At 38.2% G+C, this 22,296-nt stretch overlaps 1 protein-coding gene and 1 pseudogene across 1 annotated transcript; both read right to left on the bottom strand.

The window, feature by feature from the left end:
• Positions 1 to 6,140: 6,140 nt before the first annotated feature.
• On the bottom strand, positions 6,141 to 7,067 carry LOC125312545 (annotated as a pseudogene).
• A 5,841-nt stretch (positions 7,068 to 12,908) lies between these two features.
• LOC115728380 (MLP-like protein 34) lies at positions 12,909 to 13,586 on the bottom strand. Its single transcript, XM_048281449.1, has 2 exons — positions 13,396 to 13,586; positions 12,909 to 13,284 (listed from the first exon to the last, which is right to left on the bottom strand). The coding sequence occupies exons 1-2, from the start codon at positions 13,584 to 13,586 to the stop codon at positions 13,023 to 13,025; spliced, it is 453 nt and encodes a 150-aa protein (XP_048137406.1). The 3' UTR covers positions 12,909 to 13,022.
• Between the last annotated feature and the right edge of the window lie 8,710 nt (positions 13,587 to 22,296).

Raw genomic sequence — 22,296 nt, 5'->3', positions numbered from 1 at the left:
GCATGAGTAGAACTCAACTGTTCTTTGAATCTTTTCTAGGTTTTCTTCTTCAAAAGAACGAAAAAACTACATTTTATGGAATATTTTTGCCGATAGCTTCTGCAGTTCTGATTATTGGATACTCCATGAAAATTTGATAGGAAACAGAGGTGGGCAGTAGCGATGCCTGAATTTTGACGAGGCATGACTTTTGATTTAGATAAAGTTATGAACACTATAAGTACCTATCAGAAAGCTTATTTGGCATGGCACGGTGCTGATGCGGGAGCATCACACCTTATCAACAAGTTCATGATGAAGATGTCGAAGATTGGGAGAATCACTTATGCACAGAGATTTCGTCATAACAATGAGCAAAAATTTTAATCCCGCGCTAGCTCGGGAGAATGATCATAACTCTTTAGATGCATATCAGATTTACCTAATCCCAACGCCAAAAGTTCAAGGACTTTTAGATCTATAACTTTCATGTCTTGAGTTTTTTTGAGATAAGCATCGTAGGCATGTCAATCATGAAGAGCAATTGTCGATCATGGATGGACAGAATGGGGAAGCCACTTCAAGGGTTGCTCTTTTAAGCTTCTAAGGATGACGAACGAATTAAGAGTCCAAGTTTAAGTCTCCATGTCCTTAATGCTTTCTAGTCCCTAGGTCTTTTAATGCGTTTCTAGTTACTAGGTCGTTAATAATTTTTGAATTCCCATGTCCTTGTTGGTTGAGTAGTTCTTGAGTTTTTATTGTTTAGTTATTTCCTATGTATTAATTTCTCTATAGAAAGAGGCGAATTCTTAAATGTAAGACAGATAATTTTGATGAATGAAAAATATATGAGATTTGCCACTATGTGAGGAAATATCTATCCCTCACATCTATATCCTCAAAAGTTGGGTCCTTTGTTAGTGGTGAATCAAGAAGAATCTATATCCTCGGTTGGTGATATTCTATAAGCCTTGATGGTAAGCTTCTATCCAAAGTCATGTCTCCTCGGCTAGTGGCATTCTGTAGGCCTTGGTGGCGAACTTTATTGATCCCTATTGTGATCCTTAGTTGGTGATATTTTGTATGCCTTGGGTCTGATTGTAATAAATATTGTATTTTCCATTTACCATCAACATCACTCAAAACGACATTTGCTCATCCTGCACATGCATCGAGTGCCAACGGTTTTGAGTTTACTTTTCCACTCAAAATTCACCACTTTGTCATGGATTGAGCCACTTTTAGTTAAGTTTTATCTCTCGCTCTAGTTTGTTTCGACAAGTTTCTATTGCTTTGTTAGTTTATACTCGGATTTAGTTGTTATAGTTTGCAATTTAGTAAAATTTGATATAAAAAAATTAAAGGGTAGTACCGATAACCTGTCTTTTAAACCTATTTGTTCAGCTCCTGATTTCGGGTTTACTAATTTTATAGAACTAATTCCTGGCTCTCCGGTTAGTGTTAGGTTTTTGTCTAGAGATCGACCCATCCAAATTAGGGTGATTTTTTTTCCTCTGAGAATCAGGAATTGGACTGCTGGTCCCTATTCTGGGTCTTGGTTCCCAATTTCCGAAACTGGAAACTGCTAAAAAAAAAAAGCAAAAGAAGATGGTTGTTGTTTGAGTAGTTTCTGAGCGGTCCATCTTATGATTTGATATGTAACTCAAATCTCTAAACAAATCCATCTCCTGGACATCTTTCTCATGCTTCTCAGGAAGTTTGAGTCATTGTTTTGCTTGACTGGGGCATCTTTGTCATTTCATTTCTTTATGTTCAAGATCAAGAAAGCAGAAGAACATGGTCAAATTTATTCAATGAAAATGACTCAAGCCATGGATGAGTATTATCCATCCAATTTATATTATGTTTATATATATTTTAAATTATTAGTCTGGTTGGGCGGTTCATTGGCTCAATTCCCTTCTAGAATCAGGAACCGGAGCCCCCCAGAACTAGATCAATTCGGCTTATTTATTATGCTGAGCCCTAATTTGAATCATATGGTCTAGGACAAAATAGATGCAACCTAGCCGATACATGGAGATAAGGAAAGTGTGGCTCTGTTGGGGAATGAAAAAGCAAAAATAAAGAGTGAGACTTCACCTAAACGTCATGTCTTGTGAAAAGACTGCGGTCAATTACTACAATAGTTTTAGTTGTCATGGACACGCTTGGTTGACGGTAAGGTGTGTTTGTTCGAGTGAAAAGATAGCTCTGCTAATCAATTATCTAGACTTCCACACGCTTTTGATTGCTAAAAATGATCAACCAATTAAAAATAATTCAAACAAAATATGTATGTTTAAAGTTAAGTGATTGAATTCTCTGAAAAAACACTTTCCTAAAAAATGATTTCATGAATTTCTTTTCTTAATCATGAAATTTTCCTAAAAAACAAACATATCCTTAGCTTCGTATGACAAACAGTTACCGAGATATCGCATATCCCATTACGGACCTTATTAGGTGTATACACATCATGCATGTTGGCTGTGAACGACTTTTTTTTCATTAGCATTGTCCCGTGAATGATACATGCCTAGAAACGTGCTTAGATAGTTAATCACGCTCTTAATTAAATTATGACAAAACATAAAGAGAATTTACATTTTTCCCCCGGTTAATATAAAATGAAAGTTGAAGGAAAACCGAATATTTTAGGAGGGTGAGTGATCACTATTTTGGTTAGCGTCCCCAGGTTGCATGGGGTTTTCGCTTTTCATCACGGTGAGATGCTCCATGCAAGTGGACCTAAATAAAATCTTTAAACTGTTTCATTTAAACTCTAAAACCTAAAATTTAGAAATTTTTTCTAGAAAGAAAGAAAAATAAATATTTTTTTCTTAATTTAAGGAGGTGATAGTGAGGAAGGTAAACTCCACGTCATCTTCGGATAGCTGCTACTGGGTAGAGTCGTGTAGTAACGTCCTGTGCCTTTGATGAATTATTGGAGCTTCGATTTCTGCATTGTCAATTTATACTTCGCATGGTGCCGTTAAATCAATTTGTCGGTAACGTATCCGTAATTCAAAGATGCCGTGGAGACGTCGCTGACGAATGCCCTCAATAATTGCGTTATAAATCACCATCTCTCTCTCTCTCTCTCTCTCTACGTACGTGGGCCGAAGTATGTCCACAAAAATCGGATCTCGCATCGTTGTTTTTTACCGTGATAGAGACCACGCACGATCTCGTTCCCCAGCACATCAATGGCTAGTTTGGATAGCTATGACTACTTCTGTCCCCAACTTTATTGATTTTAGTCAAAAAGACCTCCTATCTTCGGCTGGGAGACAAGAGAAAAGATGAAAAAGGAAACTATTGCCCTTTATGTTGAAGGAAAACATTGATGTTGAGGATTGAGAGATTTGGGGCCATCATGAGGATTGAGATTGCCAGAGACTAAATATCGCATGATGGAAATTTAAGCCGATTTCCGTGGGAATTTCACGTAACGTGAATTGTTTCGCTAGTTTTTTTAACGGTGTAAGTTTTATGGGAGTTTGTCTAAGATGGTATTATAGCATGGGTCAATGGTTCAAATCTTGACATTTAAGCTCCATTAGTTTCGCGAAAAATATGAAGTTCTTGAAAAATATTTTCCAGAAAGTCATTTTTCGTGAAAAATGATAATATTTTCTGATGTTTTGCTAAAACATGAAAATGAACTAGAAAATATTTTTTCCCATCCGGTATGGAAAATCGAGTTTGATTTTCCTCCGTAGACTCCTTTTAATTTTTTTTTATTTCCTTTTCTTTGTTTATGTTCTTTTTTATTTTTATTTTATTATTTTTTTAAAGAAAATCTATTTTCCTCCTTTATTATTTTTTTTTCCCTTTTTCTGCCGCCGGATGCAAGTAAGCTCGAGCCTTGCCAATTCAAGCTCTCCCGAGGACGACAAGGCCCAAGGCCTCACCAGATTCTCGCCCGAGGTCGGTCGTTGGCAATCGGCCAAAGAAGAATGAAAAATAAAAAAAAAGATAAAAAAGAAAAAGAGAAAATAAGATAAGATAAAATAAAAAATTCCAAAATTTTAAAAAGGGACAAAATAATAAAAATAAAAAATAAAATTAATTAAAAGGAGTGCACAAAGGAGAACGTGCTTGGTCTGGATGAAAGAATGAGGATGAAAAATAATTTCTTCTTTTCAAAAAGAGGAAATCATTTTTTCACTTTTGAATGTGCTTTTTCCATTGATGAAAAATACTTTTCTTCACTCATTGTTTTTTGTGAAAAGAAGACCGAAAAAATCGAAAAATATTTTCTTTATAGTCAAGAGTTTAAATTGAACATGTATCAAAAGTTCTTGGATTACATTAATCAAATTAAAAGTTCAGGAGCCATATTGCTTATTGAGTTAAAGTTTAGTGATCATATTGAACATATTAAAATTTTAGAGATCACATTATGCATTGGGCTAAAATTCAAGGATTATTTATGTTATTTTTTCTTTTCTTTTCATGTTCCTTTATTTCTTGTTTTCCTTCCTCTTTTCCATTTTTGCCCCTTTTCCCATCTTCTTTTCTTCCCCAAGGGCCACGACTGATTGCTCCTCCTTCCTTCCGTGCACAACTCATCATCATTACTCCATGTCGAAAAAGTGTCAAAAAAGTCCTAAATCAATTTCATTGATGCCAACTTAGTTATAAACCTTTTAATTATGCCGATGTAGTCGTAAATCTTATGAACCGGTGCCAATTGAGTCCATCCAACTAATTTTGACCAAAAATCATTGGTCTAGATGCATGTTATCCTATGTGGCATAACTAGCGTTGAGGTAGACATTTTGTATAAAATTTCACCAATTTTTTTTATAAAAAATGTTTGGTTTTTTTTTCTTTTTCTTCTTTTTCTTTCCTTTAGTCTTTTTTTTTTTTCCGTCGGCTCTCCTAAGACCCCGCAAGGGTGTCGACACCCTCCCTTAGTGCCGGCGAGGGTCTTCGGCCCTCACTTGGGGTTGGTAGTACAAAAAATAAAAAAATCTAGTAAAAATATTAAAAACTATAAAAAAAAGTCCAATCCGATGTCAGCCGTGCCACATACAACGACCGGCATCCATGTCAGCTATTTCCAGTCATAATTGGTTGGAAGGTCTCAATCGGCATAAATAAAAAAGATTTAAGATTAAATTGACACAGTATAAAAGTTTAGGATTGAATTGACACAATATAAAAGTTTAGGACTGAATTGACACCAATACAATAGTTTTAAGACTTTTGTAGACACTTTTCCCTTCATATTTGGAGTGAAAAAAAAAAATGGTTTGGTTTATAGTTCGAACCTCTTTTTTTTTCCTTAAACCAAACCAAACCGCAAAACCATTTTGTACTACCTACCGATATTTTAATTATATTTATCAATGAAATATTAAGTAACATTAGCTTTTAAATATAGAGTAGCCTAGGTTTTCATTTTGTTTGTGAACTTATGAATTATTATGCGCGTAAAGTTTAGTTTTTCCACAAAATTAACATTCTTTCTAGATTACTATTAGTGGATTTGAGCTCGTGAAAATACCGAAACAGATAAAGAGAAAATTTTTTTTTTTAAAAAAAAGTAAAACGATCTGACTAGATTCCATAGCCGAACAAAACCGCCAAAAAAAAAAAAAAATAAAGGTTTGGTGGGTTTCATTTTTGTTTAAACCGCGTTTATGTTGCTTGGTTTGGTTTAATGTCGAAGTCGAACCAACTCACCCCTTCTCGCACCATCTTTCTCTATCTCTTGAGTCGATAACTTGCTCATTTGAGAGAGGTTTTCTAAGAGCTTTTCTATGAGATTCATAATCGCGTCTTGGTAAGAACTATTATGAGATTTTGAACATTTTGATAATTTGTTAATTTATTCCTTTCGGCTAATTTTGTTCGGAAATTGCTGTTATGGCGATCCAGTCAGTGCTGGCTATCCTATGTAGCACAGCCGGTGTAGGACTATCGACGATGATGTGGATAATTTTTATAAATTTTTTAATGAAAGTTATTTTCTGAAACAGTTGAAATGGTTATCGATAATTAGCAATAAAGAGACAAGTCAAGAGAGGGAGAGAGACATGAAGATAGATTAGACAGTACAGCACTAATGGAGCTGATCACTACCCCACTTACTTATGCTTACTTATCTGGATATTCAATGCACAGGCAGACGTTATAATTCGTTTCTCCTCTTTTCTTGCAGTCTTAGGCCTTGAGGAGGTCAGCGTCAATGTCTTCAGTCATATTAGCCATGAGATCGAGATAGTTGACCAGGTGCGGCATGCTCTCGTTCAACTTCTCCTACACGATGATCATCTTGGCGACGTCCAGTCCTCCGCCCCTATGGACTGCCTGCCATATGCCCTTCCAGCTCTTGTAATAGTTGAACACCTCGCCTTCGACGCCGACGTGGGTGACGGTGTTGTTCTCATTGTCGAACTCTATCTTCTCCTTGAATGTCTCCTTCCTCGCTTCTGCACAAATCACACACCCCCCACAACAAAAATGGAGGGGGGAAAAATGATTCTCCTTTCATCAAAATGAACTAGCCATTGGGCCACTCAAAGAGAGTTTGGACATCTTTCTGCGTCGCTTGTCGTGTTTCATGAAAACTTTAATGTGGTGGCGGACTAAGTGCATGAAAAGTAAATAATCTCAAGTGGTAGCTACATAGCCCGGAGGACAAATTTGACTCCATTCTCGAACATTTCAACGTGATGGAATGGAATGAATATATTGAGAATGAAACGAAACACGTCCTTGTTAATTTGCAATTGATTCAGTGCGTAATTAATCTAGGCCAAACTAAAACGAGATCTCTCAAACCCGAAAGCGGGTATTTATGTGAGATTGTGCGTGCCTACGCACAGTTCTTTTCTTTTTTTGCATGTTTTTCCTAAGATTTGGTGCTTACCAACAGAGTAAGTCCAGTTCCTGATGGAGCCCGCCGAGACCCGGCCACCTTCATGAATCTCCGCAGCATGCAGATCAGAGCAAGCATTGGGAAGTTGGTGCGGAGTGTTCCTGAAGAAGCTGTAGAACTGATAGGCCGATGACCGGAGATGCACCTCCACCTCCACCTCCACCTCCACCTTCACCTTCCCTCTCACGGCCATGGCCATCTTTTCCGAGAGAACAAGTACAAGATGAGTTACTTTCTAAAGTGTGTTTGATGGTACTTGGTGAATGAGGACAGCTAGTTTGTGCCCTGTTTATATAGAAAAAGGAAAGGACTTCATCCTTATGCCACAAGATGTTAACAATTACCATCGCCAATTTTGCATAATTCATTGTATTATCTAAGACGGTCCTGCTCCATTGACGAAGTCAACAACTTTGCATAATTCATTGTGTTTTGGATTTGCTTGATTCATTGTTTTCTGATGGGGGAGAAGAACAACAAAAGCAAGTTGCTCGTTTTGCGTATTCTCATTGCACAATCTACGAATCACCACGTGAGCACGTAAGACTTGATATTTGTTGAGGACAACTTTTTCTTTGTACGATGTAATTAGGGAAGTTGGTTCTCCGCTCTCTTCGTGTATTTTTAATTGCAATTCTATCGACAGGGCTCCTGTTTAAATAATATGCTTATATGTATTGTTTGGGCCCGTTTTCTAACATTCTAAACTTTTGGAGAAACAAAAAATGTCTGTCTAACAGGGACAGTATAACTTAGTTCCCAATCGAAGACATCGGTAAGTTATAGTGACTTAAGAGATGGAGCGCTCAACGTCCCTCAGGAATCTTCACGGGTTGATTCATAATCGGTCATTGCTGACAGAATTTGTATTTGTAAGTACGATTATAATTTGTAATTGGAAACGTAATTGAGCCAAGTGTCATAGTTTTCGGAATGTGAATACCTATAGGGGAAGTACAATATTTTGGTATGTTTGGAACGAAATCTGTGTTGAAGCTGTTGCACATCGCCTGACAATGTGTCTTACATGCTCTTTATATTCATATGATCCCTTCACTTATCAACGGGATCCACCAATTGTTCTTTCACTAAAAAACCTAGCTACCTTTAGCTTTCTCTGAATATTTTGGCTGACGACGTTATCGTGATTCAAAGTTGAGTTAAGATAGAAAAGCTTACGAATCACATGGTGAGTTTTAAGTGTATGTTTAAATTAGAATAATCTTATTAATTAGCACGCTGAAAAGCGCAATCAAGTGATAGGAGCGTGTAGTAGAAGCCCGATACATTTGCCTGGGTAGATCACCAATAGAGAGCCCAAGTTCGAATCCGTTAACTTATCCAATCAAGCCCACCTTCACTACAAAGCTTAACCTAATGAGTTATGGGCCAACATGGTTACATTAACTGCTCTACATCACTTCGATTCTCCGATGTGGGGTTTCTTTAACACAACTCACTCACAATCTCCCCTTCGCGTGTGAGCTCGGTGTTAGGTCTGCTCCCCCTTAATTGAAGTATCCTTTCGCATCAACTTATCTCAAGTTATATCTCCATCGAAGCTCAACTTCATAACCATGAAGTCCACCTTTGGGCCTGCACACCACCTATCGGCTCTGATACCATTTGATGGGAGCGCGCAGCAGAAATCCGATACCTTTGCCCGGAGAGATCACCAAGAGAGAGCTCAAGTCCGAGCACGTTAACATATCCAATCAAATACACCTTCACTCGAAAGCTTAAACTAATAAGTTATGGGCCAACATAGGTATATTAACTGCTCTACACCACTTTAATTCTCCAATGTGGGGTTTTTTTAACACAACTCACTCACACGTGCATCCTAACATCAAGGAGCATGGAGACATTCATTAGGAGGTGTGAAACTATAGATTGGTACAAAGCTGGTGTAGTTAGGCTACATATAATATTACAGGTCTCTTGTCATGCTTGCGCGCATCATCAATTATTAGAAATTGAAACATGCGCTGGTTTCAACAAACATATAAAATTCGCCTATTGAATTTTTTTTGTACAAGTTGTGTCTAAAATTCTGAGTAAAGGACTGGCACTGTAGCAGGACTTGGCTAGCAAACTTGCTATGCTGTCGACACATTTTTTTTATAAAGAAAAATCAGGCATTTTTCCAACATGTAAACAGATAATTACACCCATTTTTTTTATTATTAGAGTCCATATCAGATTATTTGTGCGGCGAAACCCATTATACTAACGCGTTGTGTTTTAGGTTTTAATGTCGTGAAACGATAGATATTTTATTTAGAGTGTGAACTTAAGTATGACATGATATGACGGTGGCACGATATTACGAATTGCCAACATATATTACTAAACTCTTCTAAACCCTGTTCAGGCAAGGCCTGTCACCAAACACGTATAGACACGCGCACGCGCGGGCATAGAAAGAGAGTACACGAAAACAAGGAGGAGCAGTGAACTTGATCACATTGAATTGAATTATAAAAGTCTAAGGATAACAATGAACAACAACAAAAGAAATTCTAGAAATGACATTGAACAACTAGCAAACTTTCAAGAACTAGCAGTATCACATTACCCAAGAAAAGAAGACATTTTTCGACCAAAAGAAAAAAAGAAAAGAAAAAAGAAAAGAAGACATTCGTCTCATGTGTAAGGATCGATATGAGGGAAACCCAAAAGTTTCCTCAGTTGAATGGAGACTTTGGTCGAGGATATATCGAGTCGGTTCTTGCTAGGAATTGGGTGTGGGAATGGTCCTAATGGAAGGTCGAATTAAACGATATCCGCCGGATATTGCCTCATAGGGAAGGTCGAATTTTCTTTATGAATCTCCGTATCCCGAAATTGTTAGAAATCTAAAGGACTGAAGATTTTGATTATTCATGAATAAATAAAACTCATGTATGATCAGAATCGAATGCGGAAACGTGAATAATTTTGTAATTACCTTCAGCAATTGATGAAGTCGATGGATAAACCGGATTGCAGAGACTTGAACGATCGATTAATGGATACGTCGTGATGCATGATATGATCTCCTTACGAAGGATTGTGATCCTCTAAATTCAGGAGACAACCTATATGTTTTGAATTTAATCCTCGCGACCAACTGCTGCTCCTCCTCCTCCTCCTTCTTGTGCGGAGTTCATCATCGTTACTCGCACTTTTGGGAAACGAAAATACGAATTAATTCGCAAACCGAACCAAACCTTTTTGGTGAATTTGATTTGGTTTCATTCTTTCAGACCCAACGAGACCGCAAGACGTTTTTTACTACCTACTACTACTTCAACTTTAGTTACGAATTACAAATGAAGAAATGTTTCCCATAAAATGTGAAAGTAGTTCGGGTTTTCATTTTAAGAAAAATTACCCATTTAATCTTAAATTTATTGCACAAATGCCAACTTAATCTTAAACTTATCAACTTTGCTATCGTCGTCATAAACCTTTGTTCGAAATGTTAATGTAGTCATAGATGCCAAAAGCAGTCGAAAATTGCTGCGGTGGTGATCCACAAGTTGTTTTCCATAAATCATCTTGTCACTTAGGATGGCATGACAAACTACGATGATTGGATGCCAACTCAACAATTTTCGATAGCAATTGATTAAAATGACTATATTGGAATTTCGAGCAAAATATTTAGAACTATATTGGCAAAATTTAAAAGTTTAGAACCTAAGTGGCATCCATGCAATAGGTTTATGATTAATTAGGCATTATCTCTTTCATCTTGTGTGAACTGATTAATTGTTATCGTTATAAAGGCCGATTTCTCCGCGATATTAATACTCTTTCTAAACTACTTTTAATGCATTAAGCTCATGAAATTACCGAGAAAGATCAAGACACAAAAACGAAAGAAGAAAAAAAATGATTTTGTTCGATTCCCAAAACCGAATCGAACCGTCACTTGATTCCTTTTGGTTCCAAACTACAATCGGTTTGGTCTCATTTTTGTTCAAATTGCATTTGTATTGTTTTATTTTGTTCCAAAGAGCAGTTGCCGTGGGCGACCTCAACCCTCAAAAGCGCTTGGAGATAGGATTTCTGAGAAAACATTTCCTTTCTATGAAATTAGAATGAAGTTTCGGTAAGAAATCTTGTAGAAGCTTATTTGTGCGATTATTGAGTATATAACCGGGCCTTCGGAAACATAAAGACCGCTTTTGAGCGATTCACAATTTATTTGTGCCAATTGAGTCCGTCTGGCTAATCTTGGCCGAAAACCATTGACGTGGATGCTACTCATCCTACATGGCACGATCGCTGACATAGACAATTTTTAATAATAATTTTTGAATATTTTTATGATTCTTTTCTTTTCTTTTTTTTTCCTCCTAGACTTAGGGTCGGCAAGGCTCGCCAACCACGGGTAATGGCCGGACGCCCTTTGTCGGCACTAGGCGAGGGCATCGCGGCCCTCACCTATGGCCGGCGAGTGTTGGTCAACAACCCTCGCCGGCCCTAAGCCAAGGGGGAAAAAAAAGAAAAAGTAAAGAAAAGAAAAAATTATAAAGAAAAATTAGGATATTATTAAGAAAATTCCACATCAACGCTGGTCATACCACGTATGACCCCTAGCATTCATGTCAACGATTTTCGGCCAAAATTGGTTGGACTGACTCAATTAGAAAAACGTAAAAAGGTTTATGACTGAATTGGTAAAAAGAAAAATAAGTTTATGACTGAATTAGCACAATTATAATAGGTTTGTGACTTTTTTGGTAATTTTTCCCTTATTTAGTTGAAGAACTCTTCTTACATTATCTTAGAGCACGACAAAGAGAGAATACACATAAGAGAAAACATAGAAAAGAGAGTGCCTCAAGACTGGCGGTGTCCACGATCATACCAGTATTTTTTTTTTCTCTCTTTTATTTCCAGGATGATAAACTTTTATATTATCCAGTTTAAGGTCTAGAACTCTAAATGGTGTTCTTGATATTTGAGACACGTTTCATATCACGATCTCATTGGGTGCGGATGTGACTTTGAATGGTGTTCGAATTCACGGGTGACTTTGATTTTTGTTGTCGATTTCATTCCTATTCGAAGATATAAACTTTCGAAGTTGTCATGATTCACACCCACAAAAAGAAAGGAAGAGTAAAGGCAAAAGAATACGTCTCGTGCAATAACTTTCGAAGTTGTCAAGATTCACTCCCACAAAAAGAAAGGAAGGGTAAATGGAAAAGAAAACGTCCCATGCAATAAATCAAACCAGCGATGACTCTCGAAATCCTTTGCATCCTCTATTTCAGGCCTTTTATTTAGCATGATAGTAATATTGTATCAGTATTTACTAGGATGGTATAAAGCATATTTTGCATCTTCTATTTCAGGCCTTTTATTTGGCCCGGTGGTAATGTTTTATCGTCCTAGGGTAGTATAAAGAATATCAAACTAAATGCGCAAAATATCATATTTTATCATTTTTACTCTTATTTTCTTCATTCTCTAGCCGGTATTCTGATCAGCAAGATACAAATGTTGGTCAGCATGGTATAGACCATGCAAAAAACTTGAGCTATTAGAGAGACGGTTTCTAAGATTTTCTTCTTTGCAATCAGAATGAAGTTTCGGCGAGAAATCTTGTAAGAGCTTATTCTCGCGATTCTTGAATATATAGTCGTGCCTTTAGGAACATAAAGACCGCTTTTAAGTGATTCACAGCTGAGTAATCTTAGTTTCTATATTACACTGCCTGTTTCATATTGAACTCTTGCTCTTCTCATAGACTTACATCCCATCATCCGAACCACGCAGATCTTGTGCTTAATTTAGTTTCCTTTTTTGGTTTCGATCAGTTTCCTAACGTCTCGATGGAGAAACAAGGACCCAAGAAATTTTACAACATTAGAACAAATACTTTTCGAGCTGACATTGCATGGTTTGATATAATTGTGGACCGGACCCATTTGAAGGTTACGAGAGTCTGGTTAAACAGGAGCTTCACTTGACCTTTATCTTAATTCAGACAAACTCATGCCGTCTGAGCATTAATCAACCATAGAAGTGGTTGTTGTTATTTAAAAGAGACATTATTTTTAGTAGAGGGAGGTAGACACGCAGATAGATCTGAGTTCAGCACTTATTAGAGCTGATCACTCCCTGCTTATTTATGCTTATTTACGTAGGCTTAGGCCTTGACAAGGTGAGCGTCAATGTCCTTAGTGACATTAGCCATGAAATCCAAATAGTTGACCGGGTGAGGCATGCTCTCGTCCAACTTCTCGTACTCGATGATCATCTTGGCGATGGCTGGTCCTCCGCCCCTAGCGACTGCCTGCCAGGTGGCCCTGTAGCTCTTGTAATAGTCGAACACATCGCCTTCAACGCCAACATGGGTTACGCTCTTATTCTCATCGTCAAACTCTACCTTCTCCTTGAATGTTTCCTTTCTCCCTTCTGCAGAAAATGAATTTGATCATTGGACCATATGAAGTGTAAATAATCTCTAGTGCTGGCTACATACATAGCGGAGGACAAATTTTTTATGCTCTCGATATAACTTACTGTTGACGGAGTAAGTCCATTTCCTAGTGGAGCTCCCAGAGACCCATTCACCTTCATGAATCTCCCCAGCGTGCAGATCGCTGCAAACTTTGGGAAGGTGGTGTGGGGTGTTCCTGAAGAAGCTGTAGAACTGATAGGCCGATGACTCGAGATCCACCTCCACCTCCATCTTCCCTCTCACTGCCATCCTCTTCTTTTCTGAGGGAGAAAGAACAAACAACGTAATTCTGTGGAGTGTGTTTGAAACTAGCACTTTGATGGTACTTGGTGAACGGCTATAGCTACTCTGTGCCCTCTTTATATAGACTAAAGAAAGGTCCTCATCCTCATGGCACATGAAGTTAATATCTCCCCAGTGCCCAGTTTTGCATTATGGGCTGTATTAATTAAGATGGTCTCGCTCCATTGAATTGATAACAAGATTGTTCGGATGCACGTGTGAGTTATATTAGAAAAGTCCAATATAGGGGAATTGACGTGATGTAAAACAATTAATTATCTTAATTAGCCCATGACACATTGGTTTAAGTCTTGAATGAAGGTGAGTTCAACCGGATATATTTATGGGTTTAGAGTTGGGCTAACTATTGATGATCTCCCTTATAATGGTAATGAGCCTCAATTGCATCTACCCACAAGTGATCATAGCCAATAGTTATTGCGGGAACAAAATGTTGAGATGCACTTGTGACTTATATTAGAAAAGTCCAACATCGAAAAATTGGTATGCAAGTGATATCATAACCAATAGTTATTACGGAGGGAGAATGTTAAGATGCGCGTGTGACTTATATTAGAAAAGTCAAACATCAAAGAATATGATATGTTTTATCCTATTTTATGTTTGGTAGCTGTCTGGTGTTGACACCTAAATTTTAATTTTAATTTATCATTTCATAAAAATGAGAATTAGTAATGGTTCTCACAAAAATAATTTTATCATGCATAGCACATTTATTTTTTTTCAGTCAAAAGCATGTTATCGCATTTAGGGTCGGATGTCGGGTCAATTGAGCTTAATTTGATAGGCGGCTGGACCAGACTAGTTTGAAAATTTCGAATGAGGCCCATAGGGGATGCCGAATTTTTCATCATAATTTTGGACTTAAAACAGTCCGTTTGAGCTCTTAAAATTGCAAAAAGGTCTAAATTAACTATCCATTTAATTAGTTAAGGTCCAATTGGATTCGGAATAACAAAATGAGCCCACAAAAGCCTAGGATTTTGGTCCAACTTGTGGGAGTCCTCATTTGGACGAAAATTCTAGCTATTTTTAATAAATAAGACTCCTCAAAAGTCAGAATTTTCAATCCGACGATCGATATCTAGTAAGAGTTTCTGAATCGAACGGTCGTCGGTAAACCCTATGCTTGCGTGCAACCCTTTGTTCTATAAATACACAGTTATGCCTAGGGTTTAGGGGGGTTTCACACGTTCAGAAAATTCATAATATTGAGAGAGAACACACGTGATAGAGAGGGGGAACACGAAGGGGATTTACTCTCCATCAAATCACCCAGGAGCTCAGTCGAGCCCTACGAAGCTATTGCTATTTTGGCTCCTTGAAGGTCTTCTACGGTAACAATCCAGCAAGCTTCTGGTCAATGCCGTTTTGCTGCACATCACTGCCGAACAAATCCCTTGCTGTTCGGGGTCCCTCTTTGGTGCAAATTGGATCAAAACAGTGCTATTTTTTGGGCGAATTCACAGCTCGTTTGGTGCAGATTTTCGGGCTCATAAAAGTGACCATTTGCTGCTATTTAGGCGCAATTTTTCACTATTCGGGACTGATTAAGTGCAGATTTTTGGGCTTAGTTCAAGGTAATCTCTCTATACTTTTGTAGGTTTGATTTCATGACGTTTTAAGTTGAAAAACAAGCTGTTTTGTCATTGTTCACATGCTGTTTTTATGCTGTTTGTGTGCTGTTTTCTCCGAATCGATGCCCTTTTTGCACGCTTTATGATCACTAACCGTGTAGATTTTTATACGAGCTTAAAGGTAAGTCTTTGGATTGTTGTTGTCGCTGTTTTGCATGAATTAGTTACTGTTTGCTTTCCGTTCTTCGACACGAACACTGAAAATTTTTACGGGAAAATTCAAGGAGCAAGTTTTGCATATCAAAACCCTAATTTTTATCATAAATTTTGAAAGGCGGGTTTAATTGGATTCATTGGACATATTTTCAGAATTAAAAAAAATATAAATCTAAATTAGGAAATTTTATTTCCTAATAGGCAACATCTATGTTAAGTTGGATAAACTTATCCGTCGTCGTTCGGATACGACCCTCCAACTTAGTAAAGATGGAAATTGAGCCGATCCGATCTATCACCGTTTAGATCCGATTCGCTATCTTCAAAAAGTTGAGTTTAGATTTATGAATATCCTTTTTTCAAAAAAAAATTACAAGACGATAGGGTTTGATTTGGTCCGGATCGCTATTTTGGTTTATTTGATTGGGTTGATATTCTGTCCTTGATTGATATCCGGTCTAATTTAAATTTCATGATAAAATTTTAAAAAAATCCTAAAAAAATTTAGTGAGATATGGTTTCTTATAAACCATGTCTGATTAAATCTTTAGGAAGATAAGGTTTACTAAAAGCTTTATCTCATTAAGTTTATCTTGAAAATTTAGGTAAAGAGAATAAAATCGGAATATTTTTAATCTGACCGAAAATTCAAAAGAAAAGGGACAGAAATCAGGAAATTTTTTCATGCATATCTCGCATTAGCTCATTGCATATTTAGCATATCTTGAATATCTCACGTCATTCTTGCGCATATTCCGAATTTTATGCATATATTGCATATCCACTTCATATTTTCGAGTATCATATCTTGCATTCCATATTTTTTAAAATATCATTCGTACTTCAAGCATATCTTTGGTCTCATGCGTATTTCTAATTCTAAACATACCAAAAAAATTCTGCTTACATCTTGCATTTATCTCATGCATATATGTCACTTTTTGCATATCTTTTCACTACATATTCTTTCGAGTATCACTTATCTCACTTTCCATTTTAAAAAATTATCACGTTGCATATCTCATGTTTCTTTGTTTATCTCATAACATATATTGCGTACCTCACTTGCATATCAAATTTTCGAGTTCCACTAATCTTTTTGCCATTTTTTTTATTTTCAAAAAATTGCATTGTCATAAATTGTCATGTTGCATGTTTACATATTGCATATCATAATTTGCCATGTAATTATATGATTTTGCTACGTCATTTAGAATTCATGTTTAGGTTCATGTTTTTTTTAGGGCCAGTTAATTCAATGTTTGAGCTGCTAAATTAAAGTCGCATGTCCCTTTAATTAAACATGAATTCTTGCATAGCTATTGCATGTCTAACCTAGTTTTGATTGATAATCATATTATGTTGTCGCGATTTGCTTTGCATTTTATATCATGATTTGAGTTTATGTTTTGTCATCTCGCATGTGTAAATTGGTTACTTAATTTCGCATATGGGGAAACATGGCTTTAGTTTTGCGTGTCTTGCATTGCATCCCTTTATTTAGTCATCTATTCATGTTATTGCATTTGTTTTTTGTTCACTCATGCATTCCTTCATTCATATCATGCATTCATTCTATAAAGTGAAAACACAAAAACATCTCATTTGAACTTAAAGTGAATTCAATCAAGCTTGGGTTGCCGACCTAAGATATCTCATGGAATTAAGGTACCGAAAGGGCATTAGCTTTGATTAGTTAATGTAATCAAGTCCCCGAATCCACAATCTTTGGTTCGTAGAAATAAGAATAGTCCTCCCGCTATTTTTATTTAGGTTTCTAATCAACCTACCCAAAATGGTTAGTGGCGACTCCGAATTCTAAATCATTCTAATTAACCAAAGTTGCGAATTGGTAGGGCTTGGGAGAGTCCGTATTAGGTTAGTCATTAAATTAGCCCGATAATCCATTAACCTGAAAAATTTATTTTTAGGTCGCGACATCCGGGAGAGGTTAAAGGTGGATATAGGGGGATAAAGCCCGCGTAAAAAAAATCCTAAAGGAAGGGATGAGATAGAACAATGTCGCGACCCTCCCGGAAATTTCCTTCCCGGGGGTGGAATAGGGCTAACGAGCCGATCCCCTCCTTTTTATAGACATATACATGGGGGATCGCGAGTCTCTCCCAAGACCCATTACTCGAATCGCGATGTCGGGTAAAATTTTTCAAATATCGAAATTGACCTTGTGTGGTCGGGTGGCATGTGCGAGATGTACATGCAATTTGGAGTCGCCACCGATCGATTTATTGGAAGGTACGATCGGAAAACCTTACCGAGCGGTCGGGAGAAACCGTTCGGTTCCGCGAAAACCAGAGATTTTGGGTCCGGGGATTTGGTTACGCCAAGTTTCATATTTGACGCCCTTTCGGTTACCGATGTTGATTGTTTTTCTAACCTAAGATTTCATGCAGATGCGATATCGGGTGAGGTAGGCCCTAAAAAAATCTAAGTATTCATACGGATGGGATTTTTCTATCCTAATCAATCACAATCAGCAAAAAATAATGCGCAATCAAAATCATTACAATCGATCAAATCAATCAATCAAGGTTCAATATGTCTAAAATGGCCCTATCGGCCCACACAAAAATCAATTTTGGGTATCGGGGTGATTTGGTAAAAATTTGGGGCGGATGACCCGGAAGGGTATAATGGTCATTTTTGGGGTTTGGGACTCGAAAATCACAAAATTTCGATTTGGCCAGTTGAATGTGGCCATTTCTCATTTTTTGTGATTTTCTTGAATTTTTCTAATTTTTTCTATTTTTTTTGAATTTTTATTTATTTTTCAAAAATATTGGGAATTTTCCGGATCGAAATTAATCAACCCTCGTAGTCTAAAAAATTTTCGATCCAGACTTTATGAGTCCCGAATCGATCTACAAATTTTTAGAAATTTTTTATGAAAATCCGGGAATTTTTATGAATTTTCTAAGTATTTTTACAATTTTTTGGATTTTTGGAAATTTCTTTTTATTTTTTTATTATTTTTTATTAACAAACCGGACCGGGTCAACCCGGTCAACGACCGGTCAACCCGGTCCGACCGCCCATGACCCGCTCGAACCCTAAGAAAAACGACACCGTATATGCATTTATCTAAATATTTTTTATTTTTTTTTAATATATTTTCTAATATCTGAATACAAAAGAAAATAACGGACGGGTGAGATCAATCTCAGATTTGATCTCGGCCGTCGACTCATGCTCAAACAAAACGACTACACTTCGGCCTCTTACACCAAAACGACGTCGCTTATCCCAAAACAAAAGAACGGCCGCGATTAAACCTGAAAATTGATCCGGACTGTTGACTCAACCTTAAGCAAAACGACGCCGTATCTAATAAATGCATGGACGGCTACGATCTATTTGAGATCTAATCCGAGCCGTCAACTCTTCTAGACCCAAAACGACGACGTTTCCTTTAGTACTGTGGACGGCTACGATCAAACTTTAGATCTAATCCAGGCCGTTCATTCCTAACATGTCCTAAACGACGCCGCACCACTTATTCAAAACGACACCGTTTTTTATTTATTATTTTCTAACTAATATACCTAATATCCGAAAATACAAAATAACGATCCGACGGTCGTAAATCAAACTTATCTATTTATCCTAGCCGTCGGATCAAGGTCGACTCAGCTATTCGCGCCAACGACTAGGTTGAGTCGGCGATGACTTGGACTAATCACCGAATGCCACCTAGGACTTTGACTCGTTGACCGCCACGTCCGCATCGTCTTCCTCACAGCGACGACAACAAATGAACGGCCGAGAATCTCCGGCGAGATCTAACGGCGAGATCTCGCCGGAATGACCTCGGACCAACGGCGATCGACTCGCTCAAACTTCCCGATCAACATATCCAAAGATTAAGTGATTTCACCCACAGGATCAACATATATCAAGCTTACACGGTTTCACAATCGCGAGAACTCGATCATACGAAATAGAGCATAACTATTCGATTCAACCACGGGATTCACTCGGAGGAGGTTTAGAAACCTTACCCGCAGGTCGATCGACTGGTTTGGCCTAGAATCGCCTAGGCAAGCTTCGACGGTGTTCGGCCATGGAGGTTGGATTTCGCGGACTCGATCGGAGGTATTTATGCAAAATCGAGGCAAAATGGATATGCGGAAGTGGTCAGCGTAGTTCAGGAAGCAAAACGCATACAATAATTTCAAAAATCGTGCTCGGAACAATACGATGCCATTGATGCTCGGTGGAGGAATCGGAAGTTCGACCTACCCGATTTGGAGATCGCAGGCTAATCCAAATGGCTCGGTCGCTTTCCGGAGCTGCTGTGAAGCTTCCGAAGTGGATTGCGAAGCTCGATTTGCTCTGGATTGGCTTGACGAGCAATCCACGGTAGTCGCTCAAACCTTCACCAATGGCGGACGTCGAGAGCTCTCTCTCTCTCTCTAACTCCCTCTCTCTCTATTCGGGTGTGTTGAGCGAACAAATGAGCCTCTCTCGTTCTAGAATCCTCCTCGGGCTTTTATAGTGAGCTTTTGAAATTTGGCGCGTCGGGCGTGAGCTGGCCGAGGGTGATTCACGTGCGCCCACGTGATTTCAGGCCCGCCGGACGGTGACGGAATCACTAGGATTCCGTCCAAGTCCATTAGACGTCCGTTGAGTCAAAAACGAGCAAGAATTGCACTTGGTTTTGAAATGGTTGACTTTCGGTCGCCGGGAACTTTGACTATCGATTCCGCCGTGCTCCGGCGGCGTTATTGGTCGTGCCGCCGGTGGCAATCGACGGATCTTGACTTGACGAACAAAAGCCCCACCTCTATTGATCCAATTAAGCACGAATTGAACTCCAATTTGATCGTCAAAGTCCATCGTTGAACCTGCAAATGGCACGGGTGAATTTGGGGAAGATGAAGTACTGTTACGGGACCGGTTCAGCCCGGTCCGACCCGGCGGATCAGACCGGTCCGAACCGGTTCGCATGCTGAATTTTATGCAAATTTCAAAATTAAACCAAATTGGCTGGGAATTTTTGCAATTAAATTTCAAAATTGAACTCAGGGGCCTGAATATTATCTAAAAAAGTAGTTTTGCCCAAAAGTTCCCATCAATTTACATGAAAACCCCAAATTTTTCAATTTGCCCAAATTAGGGAAAAGTTCAATTGAGTGTCAATTTGACCAAATTGGACCATGAGACCCATTCCAATCAATTCTAAATGTATGAAAACATAGGGTGACAGTCCAATTTTACCATGATAGTCCCTCAATTAAGATTAATTTCAAAAATTGGCAAGTTGAGGGACTTAATCGCAAATAATTTGGGGATTTTTGTCTAATTCGCGCAATTCGTGCAATTGAGGGTGCAATTAATCAAATTGAAGCTCAAAGGGACTGCAATTGAATGTCTAGACTTAAAATGTGCAAAAATTGCAAATAAAAAGACTCAGTTGGTATTTTTTATGCAAATTCAACCTTAGGCATTATGAAGAAACACCTAAAATTGAACTCAATTTTTGATTTTTCTTGAGGTCAATATGAAAAAGGAATTAAAAGAAAAATATTGAACATTTTTCTGTATTTTTGCGATCTCGAAAAGTATTTTTTATGAATTTTTCAAGTATTTTCCTATTTTCGAAAATATTAAAAAAAATGCGAAAAACATGAAAAATTATTTTTTGTTCCAAATTGGTTCCTTATGCTTGGCCAAGGCTTCCAATGTTGATTTTATAATTTTTTAATTTTTTGTGAATTTTTAATGAATTTTGGAAAATAAAACTAAAGAAAACTGATTAAAAATTCGGGTGTCAACAATTGCCCCTCTTTGAAAGTAATCTCGGTCAGAGGTTGCTTTCAAAGACAAGGTGACACCTGGATCCTTAATCGACTCTGTGGGGAAAAATCTAAAGAAAACTAGTCTTGACATTCGATTGCTTTACCTTTCTTTGTTAAAGCTCTAACTCGTGGGGAATTATTTCGGTTCATGCTCGTCTTATGTGAAAGAGAAATGAGAAGAGAGAGACTTACCCGTAGCTCACCTGTCTATGGTTTGAGATTTGTTGATCCGAGGTTGAAAAGTCGAGTGTACGGAATTACCTCGTGGACGGTTTGGCGCGATTCTCGCAATGGTCGGCGTCCGTCCGGTGTCGAGCGGTGGTTTGAAGATTTGGAAGGAAGGTTCACCCTTGTAACAAAGGGGTTTCACCTATTTAAAATGGGTTTGACTATCCACTAGGGATTCATCATTTAAAAAAAGGGGGGCAGATCGGCTTTCGTTTCTCCAGCTACTAACCGTCTGAGGGGGGGGTTCACCCTTGTAACAAAGGGGTTTCACCTATTTAAAAGAGATTGGCTATCCTCCATGCGGGGACTCACCATCTAAAAAGCGGATCGGCTTTCGTCTCTCCAGCTACTAACCGTTCGAGGGGGAGGTTCACCCTTGTAACAAAGGGGTTTCACCTATTTAAAAGAGATTGGCTATCCTCCATGCGGGGACTCACCATCTAAAAAGCAGATCGGCTTTCGTCTCTCCAGCTACTAACCGTCCGAGAGGGTGCCATCTCGAGGACCTAGGTTGACTAGTGTACCTACGAGCTCAAACCCTATTTCAAATTTTCAAATAAGCGGATCGGTTTTCGTCTCTCCAAATACTAACCGTCCGAGAGGGTGCCATCTCGAGGACCTAGGTTGACTAGTGTACCTACGAGCTCAAACCCTATTTCAAATTTTCAAATAAGCAGATCGGTTTTCGTCTCTCCAGCTACTAACCGTCCGAGAGGGTGCCATCCGAGGACCTAGGTTGACTAGTGTACCTACTGAGCTCAAACCCTATTTCAAATTTTCAAATAAGCGGATCGGTTTTCGTCTCTCCAGCTACTAACC

Source organism: Rhodamnia argentea, chromosome 6 (assembly GCF_020921035.1).
Source record: "Rhodamnia argentea isolate NSW1041297 chromosome 6, ASM2092103v1, whole genome shotgun sequence".
In the NCBI taxonomy this organism is placed as follows: domain Eukaryota; kingdom Viridiplantae; phylum Streptophyta; class Magnoliopsida; order Myrtales; family Myrtaceae; genus Rhodamnia; species Rhodamnia argentea.
Note: the sequence above shows the minus strand (reverse complement) of the source record. Positions and strands in the feature narration are given on the sequence as shown.

Coding starts and splice junctions, on each gene's coding strand:
- LOC115728380 (XM_048281449.1), bottom strand. CDS start 13,586: ATGGCAGTGAGAGGGAAGATGGAGGTGGAGGTGGATCTCGAGTCATCG. Junction 13,285..13,395: donor ACTTACTCCGTCAACAGTAA/GTTATATCGAGA, acceptor TGCAGAAGGGAG/AAAGGAAACATTCAAGGAGA.